Source organism: Passer domesticus, chromosome 1, assembly GCF_036417665.1.
Source record: "Passer domesticus isolate bPasDom1 chromosome 1, bPasDom1.hap1, whole genome shotgun sequence".
NCBI lineage: Eukaryota > Metazoa > Chordata > Aves > Passeriformes > Passeridae > Passer > Passer domesticus.
Genome location: NC_087474.1, coordinates 29,820,230 through 29,847,947, shown reverse-complemented (window position 1 = coordinate 29,847,947; position 27,718 = coordinate 29,820,230). Strand labels below are relative to the sequence as shown.

At 47.6% G+C, this 27,718-nt stretch overlaps 2 protein-coding genes and 2 long non-coding RNA genes across 4 annotated transcripts; 2 read left to right on the top strand and 2 right to left on the bottom strand.

The window, feature by feature from the left end:
- Positions 1-204: 204 nt before the first annotated feature.
- Positions 205-1,629, top strand: FERD3L (Fer3 like bHLH transcription factor). The gene has a single exon (XM_064411762.1). The coding sequence runs from the start codon at positions 282-284 to the stop codon at positions 846-848; it is 567 nt and encodes a 188-aa protein (XP_064267832.1). The 5' UTR covers positions 205-281; the 3' UTR covers positions 849-1,629.
- Positions 1,630-8,562: 6,933 nt separating this feature from the next.
- Positions 8,563-17,225, bottom strand: LOC135295908 (uncharacterized). Its single transcript, XR_010357955.1, has 3 exons — positions 16,441-17,225; positions 9,694-9,782; positions 8,563-8,698 (listed from the first exon to the last, which is right to left on the bottom strand). It is a non-coding gene; the product is annotated as an uncharacterized LOC135295908 (long non-coding RNA).
- A 27-nt stretch (positions 17,226-17,252) lies between these two features.
- On the top strand, positions 17,253-20,468 carry TWIST1 (twist family bHLH transcription factor 1). Its single transcript, XM_064411748.1, has 3 exons — positions 17,253-17,726; positions 17,864-19,084; positions 19,755-20,468. The coding sequence occupies exon 2, from the start codon at positions 17,998-18,000 to the stop codon at positions 19,039-19,041; it is 1,044 nt and encodes a 347-aa protein (XP_064267818.1). The 5' UTR covers positions 17,253-17,726; positions 17,864-17,997; the 3' UTR covers positions 19,042-19,084; positions 19,755-20,468.
- Positions 20,469-22,908: 2,440 nt separating this feature from the next.
- On the bottom strand, positions 22,909-24,057 carry LOC135287373 (uncharacterized). Its single transcript, XR_010351081.1, has 3 exons — positions 23,948-24,057; positions 23,122-23,395; positions 22,909-23,011 (listed from the first exon to the last, which is right to left on the bottom strand). It is a non-coding gene; the product is annotated as an uncharacterized LOC135287373 (long non-coding RNA).
- Between the last annotated feature and the right edge of the window lie 3,661 nt (positions 24,058-27,718).

Sequence of the window (27,718 nt, the reverse complement as noted above, 5' to 3'; positions counted from 1 at the left end):
TGTAAGAAGAGACAAAAGTGCTCAGCAGGTAAGAGCGGAGGGTTTTGCCAAGAAGGAACTGTCCCTGATCGCTCTGACAGGATTGACTCGCTGGGGACTCCTCTCTCGGGAGCATCCACGCGTCCCCGAGGGGATTGTCTGTCTCCTCTCATCAGCATCACAGCGAGAAATTTTACAGCCGCTCTTTCTAGTCCTGCTAATCCTGTTATCCGGGGGGTTATAAATATTAACGTCGCTGGGGCTGGGGATGGGGGACCAAAATAAGTCCTCTCTGAAGTAAGATGTCAGCCAGCCTTTTCCCAGCCCACCGGCGCCCGGGGCTGCTGGATGAGCTGCACGGCAGAGCCCCACAAGTGCCCTGCCCGGAGGGGCTGCTGGGCACCTCGGTGCTGGATTTCGTGGCGGACCTCTCCCTGGGCAGCCCACAGGGAGCCCCCGGGGCTGGAAGGGGCCTGGGGCTCTGCGAGGTCACCACCGGGCCTCCCTTCGGGGACAGAGTCCTGTCGCTTCGGGAAGGGATGGCCCGAGGTTTGCCCCTGGCTGCTTTCGGAAATGGAGATCCCGAAGACGAAGAAGAAGAGGAAGAGGAAAGGATGCGCAGCGCTTCCCTCCTGGACAGACCTAGGAGAAAACGGGTCATCACCTACGCCCAGCGCCAGGCTGCTAACATACGGGAGAGGAAGAGGATGTTCAACCTCAACGAGGCGTTTGATCGGCTCAGGAAGAAGGTGCCCACCTTCGCCTACGAGAAGAGGCTCTCTCGGATAGAGACCTTGCGCCTGGCCATAGTGTACATCTCCTTCATGACTGAGCTCCTGGACGGATGCAGCAGACAGGAGGCGAGCTAGGGAGCGCCCGAGCCCGGCGGGATGCGGCTGGGGCCGGGCACCACCCGAGGCAGCGAGCAGGTGGCCTCGGCGCCTCCCTCCTGGAGAAACACACCCGTGGCTCTTGCCTCGGCTTCTCACACCGCAGCCAGGACCGTGTAGGTGTGGGATACAAACCCAGGAGTGTTAGGAGAAGCGTGCGCTGAGGCCGGGAGGAGTTCGGGAGAAGATGGATGGAGATGCTCAGTGTGTTGCAGACTTGTTAATATTTATAATTTTTTGTAAACGGAAAGGGGGGGCGGGGGAGGCGGGGATGAAGGTTCGAGGCTCCTTGGTTTGTGTTATGTTGCCTGCTTGCTTTAATATCTTTCCAATTTGTTGCTTTGGAGAAAGAATGGGCCGTGACAGTGGAGCCCTTCCAACGTGCGGAGCGGGTTTCCAGCGGGTTCGTTCCTGCCCAGCTGCCTGCCAGGGAAATCTCGGCCTGTGCATTTTAATCCAGCGCTTTCTGCCTTTTAAAAAATAAACAACAACTCCTTTTTCTTTGAAATCCAGTCTGCCAAGTCCACGCAGTGTGTCACGGGGCCAGGGAAGGCGAACATCTGGATACAACCGCTTGTTGTCACGATTTTCTTCCCGGGAGCGGCTCTGTCCTTGCGTGTGGGCGGCCAGCGCTGTCGCTCGCACCGGGCGGGAGCTGGAGCAGGAGCGCCCGGTCCGGACTGGCCCAGCCCGGCCCGGCCCGGGATGCCCTCCATCCGAGATATCCTGCAGCCTTCCCGGCACCGGCGGGGCCGGCCTGGGGTGCCGTCTGCGCCCTCCTGAGAGAGAAAACTTGTGAGTTTGTGGGCTTTGGTTTTGGGGACGTCAAGAGGAGAAGTTTTCTCTCTCACGGCACATTCCCTTACAAACGCACGCACAAACACGTACGCCACGTTTCATCTTTGCAAGGAATAAAAATTATTAAATACGTTCTGAAAAGCCGGAGCGGGAGGAAAGGGGGAAGCCTGAGGAGGGCATAACCCTGGGGACGGGGATAGGGTCCACCCCGGGGATCTCTGTCTAGCGTTACCTACTGATGCCTCCGCAGGCATCTCTGGGAAGGGGCGAGCTGCCGGGAGAGCGGCAGCGGCGGGAGGTGGCCGTGACTGGGCTGGGAGCGGGGCCTGGCTCTCCCCTAGAAGCCCCTCCGACCCATCTTGCTGTGCCTCTGCCCTCCCTTCCAGCTCCCCTCCCCGGTTCTCTCTGCTGCTGGCACCTTCCTTTGCTGCTGCTGGGAAAGACCTGGATTTCTCCCCGCGTTCGCAGCAGACGGGCAGCAGCCCGCCTGCTCAGAGCCCGGTTCACTCGCATTGAACTGCGCATTCAGGGCCGTGGTTCTGCGTGGCTTCATAGGACAGCTTTTATCTTCGTTAAATAAAATTACCGTGATATTAGTAAAATCAAGATTTACCCTGAATTCAGGCTGGTATAGCTAGGATCCTATGTCTCATTTCTTCTCCCGTGTTTTGTCAGCTCTGTGGTGATTCCTCTTTTCCTCGTTCTGTTCACTTTAATATTATCATGAGAGATCTAATATCCTGTATTAATGCTCTAATATTCTTTCTCTTTTCACTTGTTTCCCTGGTTTCTTTTTCTACTTGTTTTTGTTGACCTCTCTGACTCCACACATTGCATCTGCTCTCCATTTGTCAAAATGCTTTTTTTTCCAAGAGGCAGTTGGATAGTTAGCGCAGCTGGATCCTTTCTAGGAACTGGGGGGTTTCACCTCCTCAGATGGTTTTGTGTTGTTTTGGGGTTTGTTTTCTTTCTCTTTCTTTTTTTTTTTTTTTTCCTAAAAATAAAACGAGAGAAGGAACTACGTATGAGCAACGTTCCAATATCAACAATAGTTCACATAACCCAATCTCATTTTAGTTACCATCATCTCAGACAAAATGATGAAGACAAATTCTTTAAGGACAATGAAATAGGCAATTTAATATTCATTTCTTACCACAATTTCTCTATTATCTCTCCCAGTATGATTATATAACTTTTCATAATTTTTCTTGCTCATATCATTGGATAAAATTCGAACTCTATAGCACATAGAGTCTTAAGTTAAGAGATTCATAATGTAAACATGTCTGTAACAGATAATTCAAAAATTATTGGTTTTCTCTTCTTGGTTTAATAACAAAACACTGGAATTTGTTCAAGATCCAAGCTGTTCTTTTTTTTAATATACTTATGTCAGAGGCTAGAGAAAAGCAGAAATGATATGTTGCATTTTATTTTTAAATACAAATGGATCTTGCATTATGAATCCTGATTTCTAATGGATCATTGGAAATTTTGTAGCAATACAAACAGTAGTAACATTCTTAAATGAGCCACTGACACTAAAAACATTAGAAATTAAAAATGCAGTTGTGGTATAAACCAATTAGCACAATATGTAAACAGCACAGAAAAAATACCAAGATGTGTTGTGAGCTGCCCCTGAAACACATTGATTTATATGACCTTAGAACCTGATGACATGGGCTTGTTTGTTTGTCTGTTTGTTTGTTTCATGCTTTTCCAAAACTGATGAAGATTTACTAAAAAAGCAGTCTAAATGCAATTTTTTCCAAGGAACTGTTGAAACCAAAGCATGTCCTTACACGCATGAAGAGCTCAGTGAAACAGCAAGATGCCATACTGAGCCATCCCTCGGCTCCCGTGGATGTGTTGAAATCCTGGAAGTTTAGATTGGTAAGAATATAAGCCAATTACGGGAACATTGCAGACAAGCTTCTTGCTGGAGCGCAATCCCATCTCGCTGAAATAACAAAACTGTGGGGTCCTTTCTCCCCTAATCCTTGCCTCAGCCCAAGATAGCTGCTTTCTAATCTGTGGAGTCGGTGCAGTACAGCAGCCTGTCAGGCTTGAGAAGACAGTGAAACCCCAACCCGAACAGAGTGCAGAAGTGCTGCTAACTCCAGCAAAGCTTGGATTTCACCCACTGGAGTGAGAGGCCTTCTTCCCCTTGCTCAGAATCCCTGCTGCCACCAAAGTGAGTCCAGCTCCTCGGTCTCCCCAAAGCACAGTGCCATTATCACCGCATTAAGAACAAAAACTGACAGTGTCAATTACTTCTGGGAAAAGATAATAAGGGGCTTTTTAAAGCCTTAGAGCTGTTTGATCATAGCCCATTTTTAGACCCTGGTCTGAGGCCGGTTTGTTTATGTTCTCTTTGGCCACTGAAGACCGACTTTTGGTAGAAATTCGAGTTCCCTTGAAGCTATCATGTTACAATTAGTATTCAGACATGTAAACCAGAAAAATAAGACTAAATGAAATCATATTTGAGAGACATTTCATAGCTTTCGAAGAGAAGTATAAATAATCAAATGATTTTGCAATCTCTAGTTAGATTGATCTTGTTTTACAGCTGCTGAACCTAAAAGGAGGTTTAAGAAAACTAGTGCTGGAAACAGAACAAAATATTATGATAGCACTGCAAACTTTTGAATCCACTCTCTGATCAGCTACTATGGCCCCATGATTGGTGTTTATTATCGCATTTGTCAGCATTTCATTATAAACACTCAAGAGTGGAGGGTTTATAACTCAGCTATAAAAATTCCCTCTAGGATGAAACTTGATAAGTGAAGTCTTAGTCCAATAACACTTTTTTTTTCTTTTACAAACTTTAAAATAAATTAGTTTTTGAAGTCATGGAGTTACTAAACAAAAGTAATGGCAAAGTGGTTTTGATTTCTTTTTCAGATTGATTTTTTTTTCATTTTGATTCTTCTCAAAAAGAATTGCTATATTATCCTATTGGTCCTTTCAATTAACTTGGACTTCCAGTTTTGGTGGGCTTCTTTTTTTTTTTTTTTTTTTAACTTAAAAATACCTAAAATACTGAAGCTTAAAATGTGACTGTTGTGCATGCTGAGTCCCTGTTTCCACAGGAATTTGTTGTTTTACTAGGCTTGAATGCTACTAATCTGCAACAATGACAGCCAGGATTTTCCTAGAAATACAAGAGAATAGTTACTAAGGACTACTAGTTATAACTAAGAGTTAGGACTAATAGTTATTAAATAATAGTTTATAAGGACTAATAGGTGTGCTGATTATATTCTTTTTGTGATACAGTAAATTGGTGCTTTTTCTAAAAATTTGCTAAATAAAATCAGTTCAGATTATTTGCTCTTCACTTCTGCTCAAAAAAAAAAAGCTTGTTTCAAATAGTGAGATGAACACTTGTGACTGCAATATATCCCGAATAAAAGAATTGACAGAATAAAAATATTCAACTACAATTACCTAGAATTTTAGCTTTTCAAGATGTGTAATTCATAAATTATTTTTTAAATTGTGCTTCATCCAAATTTTGATTTTCCCCTTCTCTGTCCTAGTTTCAGTGATTACTTTTTGTCTGTCTGGCACTGAAGTTTAAGCCTTTAAATTATTTGCAGCTTCTACTCACTCCGCTGATCACCAGCTACACTCCAGTGCAGTGGTCCTTACATACCTAAAATTCCTATTTCTTCGAAGAAGTCAAAATAGGGGAGTAATTCTGTTACCTTTACTTTTGTAGTACAGTTTTCCACATTATTGTATACTTACAAGGACTGCAACATATTCAAATTGTTGAGTGCATTATATTATCTTAATGTGGCTTTTGCTGCTCTCTAAGGCTTCAGTGTCACAATGACAGTGACACAGACCCTCTCCTCCCATGCTGAGGGGTTTTGAATGGTTCCCACACAAAGGTGGGAAGGTTGCACTGCAGAAGGACAGGTGTCACTATTTTCACACATGACTTTATCTCAAACAAATAATCAGGCACACTGAGATTCTAGACCTATTTATGATTTTGTCATTCCTCTGCCATAATTTCAAAGAGAGAGACAAAGAGTATCCTGTTGGTTTAACTGTCTCTCCTTAGCTCTGAAAGCAGAAGAAAGATAATAATTTTCCCTATGAGTTCCAGCTCCATCTTCTCTTGCTCCAAGCCTTACAGGGGATCAAGGACAAGCAGTACATTTTATGATTTTCTACACAGCAAAGAGGAAATCCATGAATGCAGAGTCTTCAACATCAACACATGCACTGAGAGAAGAAGTTGATTCAGGTGTTGATATTTCTTTTTATTTCTAGCATTGTTTATTTACTATGCAGTCTTTAACCTAGTTAATGATTCCAACTTTTGGAACAAAGGATACAGGAATAGATAGAGCAATCACTATTACTGCTTGAACTTTTCAGGTTCATGTGGAATAGATATTGTCTTTGATCTCGCTGAAAGATAGTTTAGCAAAGATTTTCAAAGCAACTAATAATTTATGATTTTTCATTATTTTGTGTGGCTAAGATGAGGTGTCATATAAAGATCCTGATGTCACTGATGAAACAAAAGTTGTGACCTAAAGCCACAGCCAATATTTTGGTGTTTGATGGTGAATGAAATGGAGGTGTGCAGCTCCAGTCCTTTTCTCTTTAGCTGTGAGTAGTGATTACAGTGAAATTATTGTTCATATCCAGTGTAGCTGGGAAACTATATTACACTTTACAGTGCCCTGGGTTTCCTACTCAAGCTCTTAGAGGCCTGGCAGGGCTTCTTCCATGTGGAAATGTGTGTTAAGAAGGCATTGATCCTTGTTTTCTTCTTCCCAGAGCCATGCAGTGGGAAGGGGCCAAGTCATCCATCCTGGGTGTAGCCACAGCCAGGCTCTTGTACTGCCCAAAGTGTGTCCTTTGAAGGCCTTTTCAATAAATACCTACTTTATTCCTTTAACACTGTCTGGCCTCTGTTCCAGGCAGCCTCTCAAGGCATTACTCTTCCAAGGGGTGTTTCTGGGTAAAGTGCCATCTGCACCCCCAAAAATATACCGAGAGAGTAGAAATAGAAAGAAAAGTTTCTTTAAACAGAAACTTTTGCAAGTGAAGGAGAAGACTCAACAAAGCCTTTGCACTCTGCTCCAGCCCTAGACCTGGTAGCTCTTTGAATTTCCCTTTTAGCCCTCCACTGCTCTGCTCCCCTCCCTCCTGGCAAACAGGAGGCCCTTGTACTACAAAGAATGTCTCCTTTAGAACACATTTATTTGGGAAAAGAATGTAAAACCTGATAGAGCTAGATCCAGCCACAGCTCAGCAGATTTCATGTTGCAAGTGTGCTGTATTTTCTATTAAAGCTGGCGCCAGCGATCAGTTTCTGCCATTCAGTCCACTCCTTGTGGTTGTATATTTTCCTAATGAGGATCTGAAATCCGCCTCTTTCACTCAACTGACAGTCTGCCAGAATTATGCCATCTTTCCTAATGCAGAGATCATATGATCCATCTGTTGTCTGCAGCCATGCAGGGGAAACATTTTCCAAAGAGAAATGTGGGTTGGTCCCAAAAGTATGTCATTATCCAAATGCTGAAGTGTTTCAGATGTTTCAAGGTGCTCCTGGGCCTGGTCTTGGGCATTGAAGCTCCTCTGAAGTCTTTGAGAATAATGTACGTAACCTAGTCATTGAGTTGCCAGGAAATATTTGGAGTACAGGCGTAATTTTTAAATTATTATTAAATGACTTTGAGCTGAATCAGATATTTAGGCCTCAGCAACATCATCTGGGGACATTTGTGAGTACTTACAATCTTAAGTAGTTCACTTTTTTGTTGTTAATATTATCGCAGAAGACACAAAAGATAAAGAGCATTAAGTGAATATGCAGAAAGATGTTTTAATCTATTTTTATAATTATTTCGTTATATGCTAGAACACTGCAGTAAGTCTGCAACATCATTGACTCTCATAATTCTGCAAACTACCAGATGCAAAAGAAGTTGTAGGATGATGAATAATAGTAATGGAGGGGAAAAAAAAGGAAAATATGATTGAGAGACTGTAAAATGAAGGGCTATCTCAGATCTTTCTCTACCTTGCATGAAGGCGTGTGGAATTCATTTCATATTACATCTGACTCTGTTTAAATTTTCTTTGCAGATATCTTGAATGTTGCCAAATATGATTAAACTGACATTTTAGGCCCTCATCAGGTGCCACCTCCTTGACATACAGAACCCAAATGTTAATCGTGAGCAAATGGAACTTTCTCTGAAGTACTGATAACTGTGCTCAAACGGCTAAACCAGTCCTTGGTAAGATGGACTTTATGTGCTATAGATGGAAACACCTTTACCAGCCCCAAGGTGTTAAATTTGGAAACATCCACCTATCCATTGCTTTATTTTGTCAGCTGAACTTGGGTTGGCAACAGCATAAGTAATTTCTCACTGTTACATGTTTCAGGCACCCAGGAAAAAAATTATTTAGCATCCCCTCTCAGATCACAACTGAACACAACCTATGGACTGACCTCCATTATGCTGAGGAAGTTCTGTGATGTTACTAGCATGAGGTTTGTCCTTGGAGAGAAATAAGTTTTACCAAAGCTATAGAGAGAACACACAATATTCGTCATACTTTAAACATTTAAAATTTGCAGGCATATCTCCTGAAATACACAAACTGAACCAAACCCAAAACAAACAAACAAACAAACCAAAACAAGATAAATTTCTCATCTTGTTTTTAAGAGTAATAGAAACATGAATCTTTAGTGTACCATTGGCCAAATTATTTGAAAGATTCAGTGCATCAGCCAAATATTTGACTGGAGAGCATTTTGGTGCATAGGACCAGTGGTTTTTGCCTTCAAGATGTAAAGACGTGATAGCTACCTGAGAGGGACCCTGCAGAGGAAAAGTTCTAATGACATTCACTTCAATCCTGCTTCACCTTAGAGAACACAGTTCTTCTGAAGATATAGGTCATTAGAAATATTTATTGTGAGGGTTTCTGAATCACTTCCATAGCACATAAACAATAAACCCAAAGATGCACTGTAAGATGAAAAAGAGAAGATTTTATGCACAAAGTAATTTCTTTTGCTGAAAACATCCAGAGATACATTTTCAAATGACAGAAAGTTTACACAGAAGTTAGTAATAATCATCTTGCAGTAGCGTGGTGGAAATGCAGGTGGCACCATGGAGGTTTCTTAGTGAAAACACAAATTTAGGTTTACTGTGGTTTCTTTCCACTCCATGTATAATCCTACTACTGCCTGCACGATGTTGCTCTCCTGAGTCTGTATCCAAATGGGGTGGTGCTTATCTGCATCATTTGTGGTGCCACAGCTGTTACTGGGGACCTGCTAATCCATTCCCTTCAGTTCTGATGCCCTTACAGCAGCACCTATTCCAGCATGGATTTCAAGTGCCATTTTCAAATGCTCTTGAGCAAAGTTTAATGGCAACTGTTTGTCATATAATATTTTGCTAACTTCTATGACTTAAGGAGCAGCAGAAATGCTTTTTTCCTCAATGAACAGTTTGGGAGGGATATGTGCAAAGAAATACAATGCCTTCCATTCCCATAACCACAAGGAATAAAAGAGCATTTCTACCTCTTTATAGCAGTGTAACTTGTTTCTGATACACATTAGATCTGTGGAAATTTGAAGGGCTGTTTCTCACAGTAATAGCTGAGTGACTGTATTGCCTTTTTTTCCTCCTGTCTATATGCCTTTGGTTTGGCCCTTTACCCTTAATGTGAGCAATTATGAAGTGCTTCCTATCGTACATCTGATTTAGCTTTAAGAATTTAATTTCCCAACAGTGCATCTAATCTTTAAAGATGGTTATTTTTCTTCTTTTTTGGAGGAAATGTTCTACCCACAGTGAATTCTGTGAGAAAATGGTAGGACTTAGACAGTTAACCTGCCAGCTACACTAACAAATCAGATAGTTTGACATCTAGACCAGACTATTAGTTCCTGCAATGAACTGACAACATGAAACCACAAATGGAAGGATTTGGTGTTGCAAAATTTTACCTGCCAAATTGGAGGCTATGTTGTCCTCTCAGAAGAAACAGTCCATTCTGGGATGCATCCTCAAGAAGGAGACTGTGGCAGCTGTTTCACTTTTTGCAGCAACATGACACAGTGTTATAGGAAAGAAAATACAGAGAGTTATCTTAGTTGATTGAAATGAAGCCAAATGACAGTGTGCCATACCACAGCCACTCAATTACATACGTTGAATGTAGATAAAGTTGTAGTTACCCATAATGGACTTTGGCCAAAAGACAACATCATGAATCTTTCCAAGACACTAAAGGATTTTCACTGACCAAAACTTTAACATGTTGGCAGATAACTGCTAGGTTGAAGGCCATTTGGGGATAACAAAAATAGATCATAAATGTCACTGTTGATAGCATATGGCTGTAAGCCACTGAAATATAATTGATCAAACTTCTATCTGTTTGGAAGGAATGATGAACATCCTACTGTCAAATAACCCAGATTCAGCAAAAATTCCTGCAGACATATGTCATTCCAATTACTCAAGTCTCTGATACAGTGATTACAAGCAAGCAGTGCAGTAAGCTCTGTGAGACGCTTGTTTTAATACTGGTTTCTTTTTATTAAAATGCATGCTCTAAACACTATGCATTCTTGTAGAGAAAAGGATTACCAACTGAACAATAAAGTTCACTGTTTCAAATTAAAGCCCTTGCTATATTCCACTGAACATCCTCTACCTTCAAGTTAATTTCAGCATCTGCTGTTGCCAAGAGCTGCATTAATGCTTTTGCAAAGTGTGAAAAACAAAGCCTAGCATTAGATAAGACATTAGAAAATATTATGAGTTGCTAAAATATGAAGTGAGATGAAGACTTGAACATATATTAGAGTCAGAAGAGTATTTTGGAATTAGGTCTCTGCTCTGACTTTGAAAATCAGGGCCATATCTTACTGCTTAGTGTCCAGTCCATATATGCCCTACCGAGAGCACCCCTGCACTTACTAGCAAGAACATTTCTACTATGGAGAAAAATGTGGATGTTTTGAAGACTAAAAATTAATTACAACCTTATTGAAAAGGATTATTTTTTAATAATTAAAAAATCCACAAGTTCAGCTAAATATTAGAGAACAATGACTGATCCTTTACTCCAAAGGCAGCTTTTCTTACATATCTCTTATTCTCTTAGTCTGGACCTATTATAATTTTTATTTTATTTGAAGTTTAATTGACCTTTTTTAAAACTTGATCCAAAGGCCACCGAAACTGTCTCCTTGACATCAAAGGATTTTGGACCGAGTCCTTAATGAATGTAAGCACAAATGTTCTAAAAGGAGAAACAAATATTTCTCTGCTTCTGACATGAACTATTTTTAGTGCTGCAAGGTCAGATAGTAGATTTTGGCATGAGAATGTTTGATATAGACACTTTTCAAGGCAGAAGCAGTACAGTATTTTGCATAAATACAAGTTCAGATGTTTGTTTGGAGGTTAGAGTTCATAAATAGTCAAGTATGTACACACATATGTGAACAGTGAATGTGTGCTAATTTATTTTAACATATCAATAAACTACTACCTCTGTGGAAAATTGCCTTTGGAATTTGATAACTGAGATTTGTGCTCTAGATCAGCTTCATTGTTGACCTACTATATTATCTTTGGTCAGAAGATAAAGCCAGGATGTGGACCAATGGACAGGTCAGTCCTTTGTGAGCAAGGTAACTTAATCATCATCCTATATGCTGGAGGAATGAAAATGAGATTGGGGCTGTAAAATCAGGAGTAATGATGGATAGCAGATCTTCAGGCATCATATCTGACAGCCCATAGCACAAAACAATTATAATCTCCCCACGTAGAAAAGAATATGTAAACTTTAATGTGTGCTGACTGCCTTTTCTGAAAGGAAATACAACCTGGCAGAGATGGAAATAAACCCCTGCTCCCTCAAAAGTTTTTCTAGCTCTAAGCAGGTGTCCTTGAAAATAAGGTAATTGTGGAAAGAGTGAGATGGGTGTTCATTTCTGTGAACCTTTCCCCTCCAGGCTCACCTCCTCTGCATGGCTGCACTCAGCCCGTGTGGTCTATGGCCTGGAGGAGGAGATGGATAGGTTCCAATTTGGGGATCTGGCATACAGTCAGCCTGCCAATGAAAGAAATCCCATTTCCTTTGCCCAGGAAATCATATGTGTATGTTGGGATGACCTTCCATGTTCTTTCCCTCACACCAGAATTTGCTGCCGATTTCAGATTTTAAAGACAGTTTACTATCACTTCTACTGAACTTCTATGTTTATTTATGACTTATGGTTACTTCTCACATGACCTCTTTTTCATTTTCATCTGTGAGATTCCAAGTCCACCTGAAATCCTAAAGGAAAGCACATATAGTAGGAAGCAGGGGGGAGATTTTTCCCAGGATTGCAGACATTGCTAACAGGGTGAAAGCCCACTTCCACGCTGAAATTCTGGCTCCATGGCTCTGATTCTAATTGCTTGAGCTGTGGGGAATTTGAGTCCACCCATAAGAAGACTACTTTATCCAGTATGCTGTAGGTGCATTCTCTCCCACCTTGGAAGAAAAAAGCAAAATTTGTGGCTAAAAGGGCCTGAAGTTTAATAGAGTTTCCTTAGACCAAGTGCACCAGAGATTGAATATATAGATTTGAGTAATGTGTGGGAGCAGGAAGAATACAAAAAAATTATATTTATATAGTTCAGGAAAGATGGAAGAGATGGAAAAGAAAAAATCAAAGGAGCTGAAATAGCCAATAAGCTCCATTATTAATAAAAATAACTGTTATCCCCTGGAGTGTAGATAAGATTGTTTTACCAAGTGGTCTTTTCAGGTTTAGATGTGAAACCACATAAACAAGACCCAGAGTCATAATTAGGGGCAGAACTCCACCACAGCATTAGATATGTTGATCTCTTGTGATGGGAAGGACTGATCTTGTCGAGGATACATGAGAGGATACCACTCAGGCTTCCACCGAGGTACTTAGCATCTGCTTAAATGGCCACGAATTATTTCTGGATCCGAATAAAAGATTTTATATAAAAACACGTGTCTGAGAATAATCTGAGAATTTTTTGGGAGACCTGTCTCCTATGTGGGCTTGCTCTTTTGCCAGCAGCATATAGGTATTTCTCGGCCTTGCACAGACTCGGGAGCTGGGAGCAGAGGGTGGGTGCGGGAGATGCCGAAAGCCGGTGCGCGGGGGGCGCAGCGCTCCCTGCCGCCGGCCCAGGGGCGGAAAGGATGGGCTGCGCTGGGAACACTGGAAACAGCGCTGTCGCATCCTTTCGTGGCAGCAAGCTGTTAGGACTTTTACATGAAAGGCCACATTACAATGACCTTAAAAATTAAACAAAAATCATTGTAGCAATTTTGACAATGAAACCGACTGGTTAGAGGAACTCCGCGTTATTCATTTGTTTTCCACAGCTTCCGAACGAAGCGAGTGTCGAAGCGCCGGCAGCTGGAAGCCCGCCCGTGGGAAGTGTCCGTATGTCCTCGGGGCATCCGTGTGCCGGCTCTCCTCCCCCCAGGACCCAGCGCGGCCGCCCCCGGGCTGGGCAGCGGCGCTGCGGCCGCGTGGGGCACTCAGCGAGGAAAAACACTCGGGGCTGGCTGGAACACGAGCGGACAGAGCCGGGGGCGGGCGGGCAGCGCCTCACGGCCCCGAAACTCGAGTCACCCAGCCTGACGGGGCTCTGCTCAAGGCGGCAGCCCCTCAGCCGGGAGCGCAGCGGGGCCGGCGGGGAATCGTGCCCTCCGGTGGCCGCCGGCCGCACAGCCCGGCCCGGCCCGGCCCGGCCCCGCACAGCCCGGCCCGGCCCGGCCCCGCACAGCCCGGCCCGGCCCCGCACAGCCCAGCCCGGCCCGGCCCCGCGCAGCCCGGCCCGGCCCGGCCCGGCCCCGCACAGCCCAGCCCGGCCCGGCCCCGCACAGCCCGGCCCCGCACAGCCCGGCCCGGCCCGGCCCCGCACAGCCCAGCCCGGCCCGGCCCCGCACAGCCCGGCCCGGCCCCGCACAGCCCGGCCCGGCCCCGCACAGCCCAGCCCCGCAGCCCCAGCCCTGCCCGCGGAGCCGGGCCCAGGTAGCGAGCACGAATGACGGAAGATGCTTGTCAGCTTTTCCTTGGTTCTCTGAGCTGCCGCCGTGATAGTGAGGAAAAAAGAGGTGAAAGAAGACGAGAAACGGGTCCTGCACTTATACCCTTTTTATATTCATTCTGTCTGTTTGCTGTTGCTGAGCAGAAATTTGTACCAGGGCACAGTGAGACCTGTCAGCCTGTTTCCCCGTGTGCTTTCCACACGGAGCAAATTACAGCATAAACGCCAGTGGGCAAAGCTGCTTGGTGGTCTCTCATCCCTTTTGAACGGGTATGGTCCTGACCAGGTTTCACCTAGAATCCGCAGGAATTAAAATACCTGGCCATGGAAACTAGTAGGCAAACTTTGATTGATTTCAGTGGTCTTTGCAACATAAAGACAAAACCTCTGAGAAAACACCAGATTGAAGACTTCAGCATCAAAACCATGCAGGCAGGCTGTCTCTAGGCATACTTGGATGTAAGACATTGTTCAATATTCCAAGGAATCAGCAGCAGTGAGAGTTTTACCACAGTAAACGGCCTTTGTGACCTAAATTACATGTGTATGTGCTTGCTGTATAGGGAATACAGAACAGCCTTATTACAATCCAACTGTAATTTGTGTGTATGCACAATCTGTTTAACACATTGATGAGGGACAGCATTGTAGTTGCAACCGCCAGATCTTGAGCACATTAGTTCTTAAACTTCTGCACTGATTTATAAACGGGCAGACAAAATTGAGCCTTTCATTCATTCATTCATTCATTCTTAGAAATCAAGGAAAGTATCAACCTTTTGACCTACTCCCCTCAAAAGCTGCGATGTTTCAGCCTGGACAAGGCAGATACTGCTTGTCCCTTCTGTGAGTGTCTCAACAGTTAATGGGTGCCTAGAGAAGGGCTGGCATCAAGGTGGGGCCATCCTTTACAACTATTTCCCAGTGATCAACTACAACTACAATGACCATCACAGACCAACTTACTCCTCATTTCTTCCTACCAGGAGTTTGTCATTTATTTGGCTCTGTGTTCACAGCCATACCTGTAATCTAGATAGCTGCTTTGCCAGTGTTGTAGCATTCTGCAGAGGTACAAAACACTGGAGACCTCTGGCTCCTTCCAGTGTTTCATGTAAGAGTTCATCCCACAACACGTATTTTCCTGAGCTGAGGCCCAGGGAAGCTAGGAGGAATGGATCTGGAAGTATCTCTAGAAAGGCCCCAGATCTGTTTGCAGTTTTGCTTGCTACTACCAAAGAGTGAAACAGAATTGAAATTCTGTCCAAGGAGTCAGGAGTGTTCTTACCTAAGCCATGCTTATGCATAGAGAAAAAGAGGACATGACATCCTTTATCCCATGCTCTGAAGTGGTCTGCAGAACTACCTTAGTGGCTTAGTGGAGGTTCAAAACAAATGGTTTAACACTGCATAACGAAAATACAATTATTATTTTAGTGTGAAATGCAAACGCTCCACCTCAATCACCATCAGAACTGTAGATTTCAAAAGAAACAAGAATTTAATTAATTTTCTTTAATCTCTGCACAGACTTCACTCCCCTTCCCTCCCGACATATATATTTGTTCACACTGAAAAAGATCAACAGTAAACACATGCACACACAAGCACATCCTCAGCTGCTGACACACCAGTATGTATTTCTCTCTCACACTGACACCCAGACACGACTTTCTGCCACATTCACCCTCCTCCCAACACAGCTCCACACACTCCAGCACTAGGCAGGGTTCCTGCCTGCCAGTAGGCCTGGGGGATCCATGCATTCTCCCACAGCCAGCCCAGACCAAGTCTCCTGGGAGGGATCGTTGCCACCACAGCTCATCTGGCCCCTGCACTCCTGTGTGGGTCTTGACAGTAACATCACAGGCTTATATGCCTTTGCTCCTGAGCCCATAATTTGGGAGTTGGAGATAAAACAAAAGCCAAAATGAAGATGACGGGGGGGCGGGGAAGGTTGTGCAGTCTTCGTTCATGTAGCAGTGTGGTGGTCACAGGTCCTGCTAAGCACTGCTGGTGGCTTTTGCTGCAGTTTATAAAAAGAGTAGCTGACACCAAGCCCAGCCATCTACTATGGTCAACTACTCCTCTCTCCTCAACTCCATCCCTACATTTCTCCATGTTTTCTATTTTTACAAACCATGTAATACTATTTCCCCACCTATCCTTGACTCCTTCATACACCCTGCTCTACACACCCTCCTCCTACCCCATGACAAGCAGGTGATGTCCTGCATCCCATTCAAAGTTCAGGTTACCCAGACAAGTGGTGCATCCTGCCAAATCAGCTCAGGAGGTGATGCCCCTCCCTCCTTTCAAGCAGCATCCCTTTCCCAGCAAGGTAATAGCTATCCAGGTTTGGTTTGCCCTGTGATGTTGGGTTTTTTTGTTATCTTTTCCCATAAGAAGAATGAGGGAAGGAAAGCAGGAAGGCAGGCAGGCAGGCAGGCAGGAAGGAAGGAAGGAAGGAAGGAAGGAAGGAAGGAAGGAAGGAAGGCCCCTAGAGCCACCTACAGATGCTCATCACTACTGTTTCCAACATTTCTTCTGTAATGACACTGCTCAACACCCCAGAGGAGCAGTGAGGCTCCAGGTACAGAAAAAATTGTTGGTGAAAGGGAGGTGAAAGGAGAGCCAGCTCCTCTTACCTTGGGATCAGCAGCTGCTGCCAGCACAAGAGAAGCCCTGAAGCTCCCAGTGTTAAGATGAATGAAGAGGCCTGTGATCGCAGAAGACACAGCAGGCACAAGCCAAAAGCCGGGAAAGCTGTGCAGGCTCGCTGCGGCTCTGTGTGCGGCGTGCCTTCCCTTGCCGGCTAAGGCGGTCCCTGTTTCCTCCCCGGTCCTTTTTCCAGCCGTTCCCCAAACAAGAAGGTTTTGGGCAGACTGCTGTGTGCCCGCACCCCGGGATGGAAACCCAAGAAGGAGAGCTCGCCGAGAGGGGCAGCGAACGGAGCAGCGCCGGGACAGCTCCGCTGGCGGCGGGGCCGGGGCCGGGGCCGGCGGCTGCCCCTCGGCGGCGGCGAGCAGGGTCCTGGCCCCTGGCAGCTCCCGGGATGAGACGCCTCAGCCCGGAGGAAAGGGAGTCAGTCCCCAGGCAGAGGAGAGAGACGGCTCTGTTCCCCGGAGAAGCTGACAGCGCTCTTCCAGAAGCCTTGTTTTATTTCATGCCTGGGATTTATCGCTCCTCTGCCATTCCGCTCGCCCTCACACCTCAGACAAGCCGGGCAGGCTCTGCGCTGCCCGCTCCGCTCCGCAGCACACGCCAGGCTGTGGCTGCCCGGCCGGCAGCGGAGGAGCGCGGTGCCCAGGCAGGGAGCAGAGAGAGCTCTGCAAACCCCGTTTACTGACGGATGGCAATTTCTAGCTTTCCCTCCCAGGCGTTCCCCGTTTGAATCTGAGCTGTTGTTAAAAAGACACACCACCTGCTCTGTGCTGCCAGCGAGCGGGGAATGAGGCACAAAGGCGGGGGATGGGAAGAAATAGCTTTGGCTGCAGACATAGAAGAGAAATTAAAATAAATAATCTCTTTTCGCAGGAAGTGCCGGATTCGGGCGCCTCGTGGGAGGATGGACTGAAGTGAGTGGTCAGCGCACACAGAGTGTGGGCAAAGAGGGTCTGTACACCCTCCCGTCTCCCGGTGTGCCAGGCTGGAGACGCGGATCTTCCTAGGTCTCTCTTAAGACGAGCTCAAGGACTCGTGCTTATGCATGTACGAAGCCAATGCTTGGTTTCCCGGCTGCTTCCACCTCTGAAGATGGCTTTCTCCGAGCGCAGTCCTCCAGCCCGACAGGACGAGGCTGTGCCATCACCCTCCCCAGCCCAGAAATGTGCGACTGCCTCGGCAAGTCAGATCCCCGGCGCTCAGTGACTGGGACGTGCGGCGTGTGCTAAAGCGGGTCAAAATTAGGATGCGCCTGGATACTGCCCCGCGGGTAATTCCCCTTTCCTTCTTTTCGCTACAAGCCGTGCCCGCTGCAGCGAGGAAAGCCCGAGAGGTGCGGGCTTTCCGCGGCCGCTCGGGGCGGTTTCCCCCGCACAGGCACTGAGCGGCTCGCTGACCCCTCCGCAGCAGCGCACGGGGTGCTGGACACCCCCAAAACCTCCCGGGCCGGCCCTCAGCACCACCCCAAAGCCGAGCGCTAACCGGAGGAGTTTGGGAGAGAAACCACCGAGAGGGAAACGGAGAAAGAGGTTGGGGTTAGGATGTATGTGCGTGCGTGTGGGGAAGCCAGATCACTTGTGAATGGCTTGAAAAAAAATAATTGGGGGAGGGCGTGGAGGGGGGGAAGCGGAAACTTTCCTATAAAACTCAGCAAAAGTCCCTCCTCTCCACGTCAGGCCAATGACACTGCTGCCCCCAAACTTTCCGCCAGCAGGAGCTATAAGAACCTCCAAGTCTTCAACTTTCTCCCAATCCCAGACACCTCGAAGGGGCTCCAAGGAGGGATCGGGAGAGATTTTTTTTTTTTTTTGGTTGGCCTTTTTATTTTTTTCCTCTTGGATCCTGATGCCATCCCCCCTCCCCCCAAAGTGAGGTCCTCCCTCCTTCCTTCCCTCCTCCTTCTCCTCGCAGGCCAGCGAAGCAGCCGATCAAGGGGGAGCTGGCGGGTTAGGTGCCCCCCTCTTCTCCCTGCCCTCCCCCCCCTCCCGGCCCGCTTCTCGCGTCTCCCCCCAGAGATGATGCAGCAGGACGAGTCAAACTCTCCAGTCTCCCCCGCCGACGACAGCTTGAGCAACAGCGAAGAGGAGCCGGACCGGCAGCAGCTGCCCAACAACAAGAGAGGGGGGCGCAAGCGCCGCTCCAGCCGCCGCAGCGCCGGCGGCGCCGTCGGGGCCGCGGACGAGCCGTGCAGCCCGGCCCAAGGCAAGCGGGGCAAGAAGTGCGGGGCGGGCGGGGGCGGCGGGGGCGGCGGAAGCAGCAGCGGCGGCGGCAGCCCCCAGTCCTACGAGGAGCTGCAGACCCAGCGGGTCATGGCCAACGTGCGGGAGCGGCAGCGCACGCAGTCGCTGAACGAAGCCTTCGCCGCCCTGCGGAAGATCATCCCCACGCTGCCCTCGGACAAGCTGAGCAAGATCCAGACCCTCAAGCTGGCGGCCAGGTACATCGACTTCCTCTACCAGGTCTTACAGAGCGACGAGCTGGACTCCAAGATGGCAAGCTGCAGCTATGTGGCCCACGAGCGGCTCAGCTACGCCTTCTCGGTGTGGAGAATGGAGGGCGCCTGGTCCATGTCCGCATCCCACTAGCAGGCGGCGTCCCCCACCCGCATCCCCCCGGCAGGAGCCCTAGGTAAGACAGGGACCCCGAAACTGGCGGGAAGAAAGGGGGGAGGGAGGCCAGAGGCGGCCGGCTGCGCCGTGAGCCGGACACGCGTGGCCGTGGGGCGAGAGGGCCCGCACCCCGCCCGGAGGGGCCTGGCTTCCCGGAGCAGCCGGAGAGCGGCGCGGCCGGAGGTGCCTCCCCCGCTCCGGCCGTCCCTCCTCCTGCGCGGCCCGAGGTGCGCCCCGAGCCCGCGGGGCCCACGCGTGGCCGGGCGCCGCCGCCGGGGTGGGCTGCGGGCGGGACGCGGCGGCCGCGCGGGTGTGCCCCAGCCAGATGGGGCCGGCCCGAGAGCGCTTTTCCACCAAACGCTGCGGAGCCAGCAGGGCTGCTGGGATGGCTCCTGCCGCCGCCGCCGCCGCCGCCGCCGCTGCTGCTCGTATTTTGAAGTGAATCCATGTCCTCCCGTTGTGCTGCCCGATGAGGGTTCCCTACTGCCCCAGCAGTCCCTTGCCTCGGCCCTGGCACCAGGGACCGCCAGGCTGGGGTGTCACCCGGTCACCGCACCGCCCGCAAGGCGAGTTCTCCCTTCTCCGTTCCTGCCCGATACGCGTATTTCCAGAGACAGAGAGGTGTAGGTAGATGTTTGTGTAACTTTCGTTTCAGTAACGAGTTTTCCGCCCTTTCTGGGTTTTTGCAGATGACATTGTTCCCACAGAAGGAGAGAATGGACAATCTAGAGACTCTGAAGTTGGATTCGATTTTTTTTATCTTTTCTAACAAAAAATGTACTAAGGATTTCTTGGAAATTAGAAGAGTAAAATCCAAATTCAAAGCAGGGCGTGGGGAGCACTTAAGGAAAGAGAAAGAGAGAAGGGCTTTGGACAGTGACTACCCTCTTGGCGTCGGTACAATCCACACATCTCTGCATTCTGATAGAAGTCTGAATCGTTCGATTTTTATTTTTATTTTTTAATTTTGACGAAGAATGTTGGAATCGAACTTTTATTTGTTTGCCCTATTTTTTTTTTTTTGCATGCATGCATTCCCAAGAGACCGTGCTTATGAGCCACTGATGAAAGGAAATACATTATTGTGGACTTCTTCATTCTTGAATGAAACCAAGCAGCCAACCAAAAATATCCCTGTAGAGATGAAAACTTTTTTTTTTAATTTTTTTTTTTAGGGGGGAATAAGCTGGGCTCAAGCTGTTATATACCCGGTTCCTAACTTTTTTATTATTATTATTTTTCCTCTGAGAAAAAAAATAAACATTTTATTTATTTATTGATGACCCATGTTAAAATGCAAATAGATCCGGTGTCTAAATGCATTCCTATTTTTATGATTGTTTTGTAAATATCATTGTATATTATTTTTCTGCAATAAATAAATATGATTGAAATTTTAATAACGTTAAAGTTTGGTGTCTCTGAGAACTCAGGGTTAGAACTGTAGATAAATACCTGCTTGTTGAGCTGTAAAGGCACCCAAGAGAGAGGGGGCACTAGTATAAACAAACCAGGCGAAAAACGCAAATAAACTAGCTACTGACAGACACAGGCACGTTATTTATTGAGACAGCTTTATTATTCTGTGCTGAAGCTCACTGCATCTGCAGAGGAAGGTGTTGTCTCTTCTCTCTTTCTGTCCCTCTCCCCCTTTAATCTTCACGCCAGGCACGGCGGAGTTGCGCGGGGAGCGGAGTTTTCACAGCAGAGCTCTATCCCTGCCTTCGTGTTTTGTCCCCAGATGTGCGGAAGGAGCGGGCCCCGTTCCCTGGGCCCCGTTCCCCAGCCCCTGGCGCAGGTACTTTTGCTGATATCCCTGAGGAAGCGGCATCGGTTTTAAACAGAGATTCTTCCATCCAAAGGGAAAGCAAAAGAAAGTGAGATTGAAATAGGGAAGTGTGTAGCCAGTGGGGTTTTCCGGTGGAAGTGATGTCTGACTGCTCTGCTCTCTAGGGTTTTATATAATATATATACTAGCGATCATTTTCGTTGTGCAAAGCACGGAGGGATACTCTAACCCACCCTCTTCTCCTTTTCCATGTGTAGGGTGCATATTGCCCCTCTTTCTTTTCACCATACTTTCCGCGGGGTGTCCCAGCATGCGGCGAGAGCCCGAGCTGCAAAAGAGAGGGGACCTCCAGATCTGAGGGCTTGGAAGGAAGGTGAAAGGGAAGTTGTAAAAAAAAAACAACTCAAAAAACATAACAACCCAAACCAAACCTCAGCCCCTATAACCGGACAGCTGATTGTCTCTGCTGTCACTCGCTTATCTCCCAGCTCTTGGCAGGCGGGCAGTGAGCGGGGAGCGGTCCCTCCTGTCCCTCCGCGGGGACCGCTGCCGCCCCGGGAGCTGAGCAGTGCCCGCCGTGAAGACAGGGACTCTGCTGCCCAGTGTCTGGGATAGGTAGGATGGGGTACTTTTCCAAGACAGAGCCTGTTTGCATAGCCCATGAGTTGACTTTATTCCCTGTATTTGTTTCCACATCCACATACTGCCGTCTGTTACCCACATAGCACTATTATGAATATAATATCGGTAATATTTCAAACCAGTGCGCAATGTTTACAGGAGAGAGTTCGCAGCGCTTGTTTGCACTGAAGGATTAGCGAGCACTTGAAAATTAGATGACGGCCCTGGTGGCCTCGGCTCTCAGTGGTGGAGAGGAGGGGAAGCAGCTGCGAGCTCCCGAAGGGTCGCTGCCTTTCCCCGGCACCCTGGCACCCGCCGCTGCCCTCTCAGAGACTCCGAACCCCGGCTCCAGTGCCACCGGCTGCCGAGGAGCAGGTAGTGTCTGCCCGCCTTACCTCGGCTGCAGCCAAGGCGAGAGGCACGGGGCAGCTTGGCTAAGGGGATTTGGGAGGTTCTAGAAGGTTTCGGTTGTTCCTTTTGGGAGAGAATTCACACCGGGGAAAGGTGGGGAAAACTCCTCACATTTAGAAAGTAAACAGGTTCCGGGAATGAAAAAAACAACCAACCAGACGAGCTGCTCGGTGCCGAAGAGAAGGCGTGTTTCGTGGAAGGGGATTCCTGCGAAATATGAACGAGGAATCAAGTGCACTTTAAAAGGCACGAATCAAACTGTGCTCGGTCTCAGGAATCGGGAGAGGCCCCGCTTGATGGACTTACACCTAACTGGCTCTTTTGCAACCGGCAAGAGACCTCTGGGCCAGCCGGTGCAACACCTTTCCGGCAAGCTGAACACCCGAGTGAGAAAAATCCCCAATTCCTATCCGTGGGGTTCATGCCACCGGCAGGTCTTCTTTCTCACTTCTGTGTCCCTCCGAGCGGGTCCCTGCCGGCGCGGCAGCATTCCTGGGCAGCAGGCGCTCAGCCGGTGCTCTTTCCAGGCTGAAAACCGCTACCTCTGCCTCATTTAAAAAAAAAAAAAAAATCATAAAAAAAGAGATAAACCTGTTTTAAAATTCAGAACGTACCCTTTCCTGGGTTGAAATTGGGCACTGCAGATGCCTGGTGCTCCTCGGGCTAGAGCCAAAAACGATTAAGTCAGCGTCAGGCTTACTGAAGGAAAAAAAGAAATAATATGTATATTAATTTGCCTTCTGGGAATTTTAAACACTCTTGCAATCGGAAAATTAACTCTGCCTTTGGAAATCCTGATTGATTTCGCTGTTTTTCTCGGAGGCATCAATCTGCCCCGTTTATTCGCAAGCCCAGAGGTCCGTCCGGGCCCGCGGCCGCCCGGTGTCAGGGCCGCGGCCCCGGCGGAGCGGCGGTGCCGGCGCTGCGCCTCCTGCGGGGCGGCGGGCGGGGGGCGCCGGCCGGGCCCGAGCGCATTCCTGGGTTTGGCAAGGGCCGCCCCGCTGCTTTCTCCAGGCCGGTATCGGATTCCTCCCCGGCGTATGATTTCACTTGAAGTCCTGCCCAGGAGCCCTTCAAAGTGCGCTCTTGTCCCGCTCCCATGATGTCAGGCGGTTTTCCCTGCATCTGTAATTTTAAGAAAAACAAACAAACGCGCCGTGGGGATGTGGGGGGAAACGGAGGGAGAGGGCGGGGGCACAAAAGTCACGGAAAAGCGCAGGGAGAGAGGGACTCACCTGCGGCGGCGGCGGCGGCAGCTCGGGCACCTGCCTCCCGGGGCTCGGAGATTCCCGGGAACGGGCTGAGCTGCCGGCGCCGGTGCTCCCCCAGCCGCTCTCGGTGGCTGCATCAGCCCGGCTCACACGGCTCTCCCTTCACCTGCCCGCTCCGGCAGGCAGCAGACCCGCCGGGAGAGCGAGAGCGCTCCCGCCATAAATTAGCATCTTTGGGAAGCGAGTGGTGGTGGTGGTGACGGCAAATCCAATCCACCCCGTAAAGGGATCCGGGAGGCTAAAGCAAAAGGAAAAAAAGAGGCGCACACATCCACATCCCATCAGGACTTATTTTATTTGCTGCACACATAACCTGCCCGCAGTAAACATGGCACAGGATGTATTTTACATTAACTTCTGCACCAGCTTCTTTCGACTTCAGTTCACTTAATGTTCTTGGCAAATCAAAGCACGTGCCCTTTGAAGAAGGTGTGTAATTGGAGTTTAAGGCATGTATGGAATTCCCAGATGTCTATAAAGTAAGAAGGAGCATTTGGCAGGTCACTTGAAGGTGGAGCAGGTTAAAATCACTTGTAGAAAAGTCCCCCTTTTCTTTTTTGAAAGCAAACAAGCCGGCCATTTATAAGGACCAAGTGATCGACATTGCGGGAGGCTTAGAACGGTTTTACAGAGCAAGAACAATAAAGCCGCGGAAACCTAATGATGATGGTAATACCCGTTTTAAAATCCGAAATAAAACGCAAAGCAAAACTAAATATTCAGATCGGCAAAAAAGCTGTCCATTCTCTTAGCAATTCCCTGTCTCCTCCGCCCGCTCAGGAGCACTTACATTGTTCTTATCTACGTAGTCGTCTTGTCTTGGTTAGCAGACACTTCCCCACTTTTTCATAAAGAGGTGACGTTAAATTTGGGGAAACTTTGCAAAAATTCTCTTCTTCAGTGTATGGACACGGGCAAGAAAAGAAGTGTTTTACTCCAAAAAAATTCAGACCAACCACGCCGGGATAAAGACGGCTACAAAGGTATCGGGAGCAATTAAATAACAGCAGAAATAATAACGGAATAGGTTTGGGACAATTAGATGATGGTCATTTCACTTTGGGAGCATTATCAGCATTCGTACGAAATATTAGCCCGAGCAGGACTATGGGTTCGCTTGGGGGGGGGAAGGGGGGAGGGGAGGGAGTGGGACGCAAATCCTCTTTGCTGGGCTGCAGAAATCCCAAAGCGAAATATTGCGGCGGGAAGAAGACCCGCTCTGCCCTCTTAATGCGGGGAAATCTGGAGATGGGAGGGGGCGACGTGAGGAAGGATGCTCTTGGGAAGGGTCGGGGTCGCCCCCTCATGATTAGTGTTGCTTTGTTCTTTTCGGGCAGAGGCAGAGTCATTAAACAAGCAGTCAAAAAAGGAGCAATACACACGACTGCAGCAGTGGAGGAAAGGAGGGCTTCAGAGGGGAAAGGGATTTTGACATGTGAAAAGTTAAGCAGGTACCTGAAGGAGGTTTATTTTGACCAGATGTTAGAGCTTTTGTGAAAATGTCACGTGAAGCGAACAGATGTACAACTTGCAAATAGAGCCCCGCCTTGTAAACACTGGGAAGAGAAAGGCTCACAGAAATTCAAGCATAAATCATTCCTCCTTTTTCTATATGTGTGTATTTCCACATAAATGTGCAGTATTCAGGCTTTAGTAAAACTGATTTTTATTTGTTTGTATAAAAAAAAAGCAGCCGTTTTGTCCAAGCTTGCCATCCTCTTCCAGTGCACCTAACCAGTTTCCTTCCTTCCTTCCTTCCTTCCTTCCTTCCTTCCTTCCTTCCTTCCTTCCTTCCTTCCTTCCTTCCTTCCTTCCTTCCTTCCTTCCTTCCTTCCTTCCTTCCTTCCTTCCTTCCTTCCTTCCTTCCTTCCTTCCTTCCTTCCTTCCTTCCTTCCTTCCTTCCTTCCTTCCTTCCTTCCTTCCTTCCTTCCTTCCTTCCTTCCTTCCTTCCTTCCTTCCTTCCTTCCTTCCTTCCTTCCTTCCTTCCTTCCTTCCTTCCCTTTCTTTTTATATTTCTTCCTCTCCCTCTCTATCTCTTACGTTTGTTCTTTCTTTCTTTCTTTCTTTCCGTTTCTTTCTCTCTCTTTCTCTCCCCTTTCTCATTCTTTCTTTCCCGCCGGTTGACCCCCTCCTTTATTCTCGGGTCCGTTTGATCCCAGGGAAAGTATCGGATCTCTCTTGGGAGGAGAAACTGAAACTAATCAATTGCCTTCTATTTGAAGGTGGGTAGGATCTCCTAAGAGCACAGAGGAGAGCCCGGGCTGGCAGCCCCCAGCGCTTCGGGCGTGGCGAAGGCGGGCGGCTCTGCCCGGCTCGGCCCGGCTCGGCCCGGCTCTGCCGGCGTTCCTGGCCCCCGGCAGAGGGGTCCGTGGGCGAGGGACCCCCTGCCCTGCCCTGCCCTGCCCGCTCCGACCCGGGCCCTGCGCGGGAGGGCGGCAGAGCCACGGCTCTCCAAGGAATTAAAAGCTGTCCTCCGTTCGACGCTCGCGGCAAGGCGCAGCCCGTCCCTCCGCGGATGCCGGCCCTGCGTTCCGGGGTGTTTTTTTTTTTTTCCCTTTTGTACGGTTATTGCTCTTTCCCGGAAGGTCCTCTGGTATTTTAGTGTAAAATCTATGTCAGAGCCCCGGTGGCCGCGGTCACCGCGCTGGCAGGTGGTGGGAGGAAGGTGTTCCCTCTGCCAGCCCACACCAGCGGTCAGGAATGGCCAAGGGAAAGACCCCCGCTGCAGCCAGAGGCAGGCCGAGGGCTGGCGCAGTCTTGCAAACAGCCTGCCTGTGTTTCATTCACAAACCATTTCGATGAGCTGTAGATATGCCTTGCTTATTTCTGCACATCTGTTTCTACAAGTGGATTTGACATATTAATTTTAAACGGCGGTGGAGGCTTTTATAAATAGGTACCCCTATTAAATAATACACGAGTTTTCACTGAATTTTGCTAGACAGAAATTATTCAGACATAATTTTTCTTTTTATGCAAATATTTTAAAAGGAAAAAAGCTGACATCAATTACGTTAGCTTTTAGAATGACAATGCAGGAGTATATAACGTGGATAAATAGACTGAGGTGCTATCCATAATAGATAGCATCAGTCTAAAAATCCCTAGGGATTCTTAATCTAGATTTATTGCCTTTGAGTCCCAATCACATGATTTTGTAAAAATGTTTAAAGTATTTTCAAATAAAGTCCTTCCGCCCCCCCTTCATTTCTTATCTATTATTGTTATAAACGACAGACGCAGGATAGTCAGCTGATCTTAAGATTTTCAGCAAATGCCGATTTGTATTGTATTTTTTAATGCAATTTAGAAAACAAAGAGAAAATATCTTTTACATTTGTGTCAGAATTTGAAGAGGAGTAAGGCTTTCCTTTGTGTGTGAAAATGTATAAATTCTGGACACAGCCACACACACACACACATACACACACTTGCTTCTGAACCATAGAGCTATCAAACATGTTTAGTGAGGGAGTGAGATGCTGTCTACGAAGGGGTTGTTGATGTAAGAGCCAAATTAATGTTAATTTCAAACAGGCAGCTAATTCTTCCACAGAACCTCAGTACTTTAAAAGTGCTTTGCAATGCTTCATATTTAATTATTTGAAATGGAAAATATATCCATTTCCCATGAAGAAAGATTAGCTGATTGATGAGCTTCCTTCCTTCCTTCCTTCCTTCCTTCCTTCCTTCCTTCCTTCCTTCCTTCCTTCCTTCCTTCCTTCCTTCCTTCCTTCCTTCCTTCCTTCCTTCCTTCCTTCCTTCCTTCCTTCCTTCCTTCCTTCCTTCCTTCCTTCCTTCCTTCCTTCCTTCCTTCCTTCCTTCCTTCCTTCCTTCCTTCCTTCCTTCCTTCCTTCCTTCCTTCCTTCCTTCCTTCCTTCCTTCCTTCCTTCCTTCCTCTCTCTTTCTCCCTCTCTAAGCATCCTGAAACACCTTTCAACTTCAAGGTTTTTACACCAATATAAACCAGATCCAGAACAGACTCCCTTCCCCCCTTCTCCCCGTCCTCAGATCTGAACTTAAAACATATATCATAGATCAGTTTTCATCCAGCAAATTTAGACATAGTTCCTTGACCTGTATTTTCAAAGAGATTTTGGGCTGGAGTCTGCAATATTTAATCCAGTCAGCTATTAAATGTCCTCCAGCTTGAATCAAGAATTTAAACAGGCATCTGTGCCGGGGATAATGACAGTTAAAGCAGTTTGGGGTATAGTGCGTGTGGCAGAGAGGGAGGAAATGGACAGAAGAATAATGATTAAGTCTTTGATTTGGAAAATTCCTGAGTTTTAGGAGTTCTGTCAGAGTATTGGTGGGGGAGAACATGAAAGAAACCCCTTTGCTCAAAGGCATGGCTTTAATGGGGAGAAACGGTACTAATGATACATGACAGTGCCTGACACTCGCCTTTCTTCTGCCTGCCCAGCAGTAACATGATACCTGCTCCCCCAGGGATGGCCAGGCCCGGGTGGGCACCCAGCCCCTGCAGGGCGCCCTGCTCTGCTGGACGGGGTGCCCCGATGAGGGGAGGGTTTCCCCAAGGTCCGATCCCACCGGGAGG

Bases quoted from the DNA above. Each gene is read 5' to 3' on its own strand.
- FERD3L (XM_064411762.1), top strand. From the start codon at position 282: ATGTCAGCCAGCCTTTTCCCAGCCCACCGGCGCCCGGGGCTGCTGGAT.
- TWIST1 (XM_064411748.1), top strand. From the start codon at position 17,998: ATGTATGTGCGTGCGTGTGGGGAAGCCAGATCACTTGTGAATGGCTTG.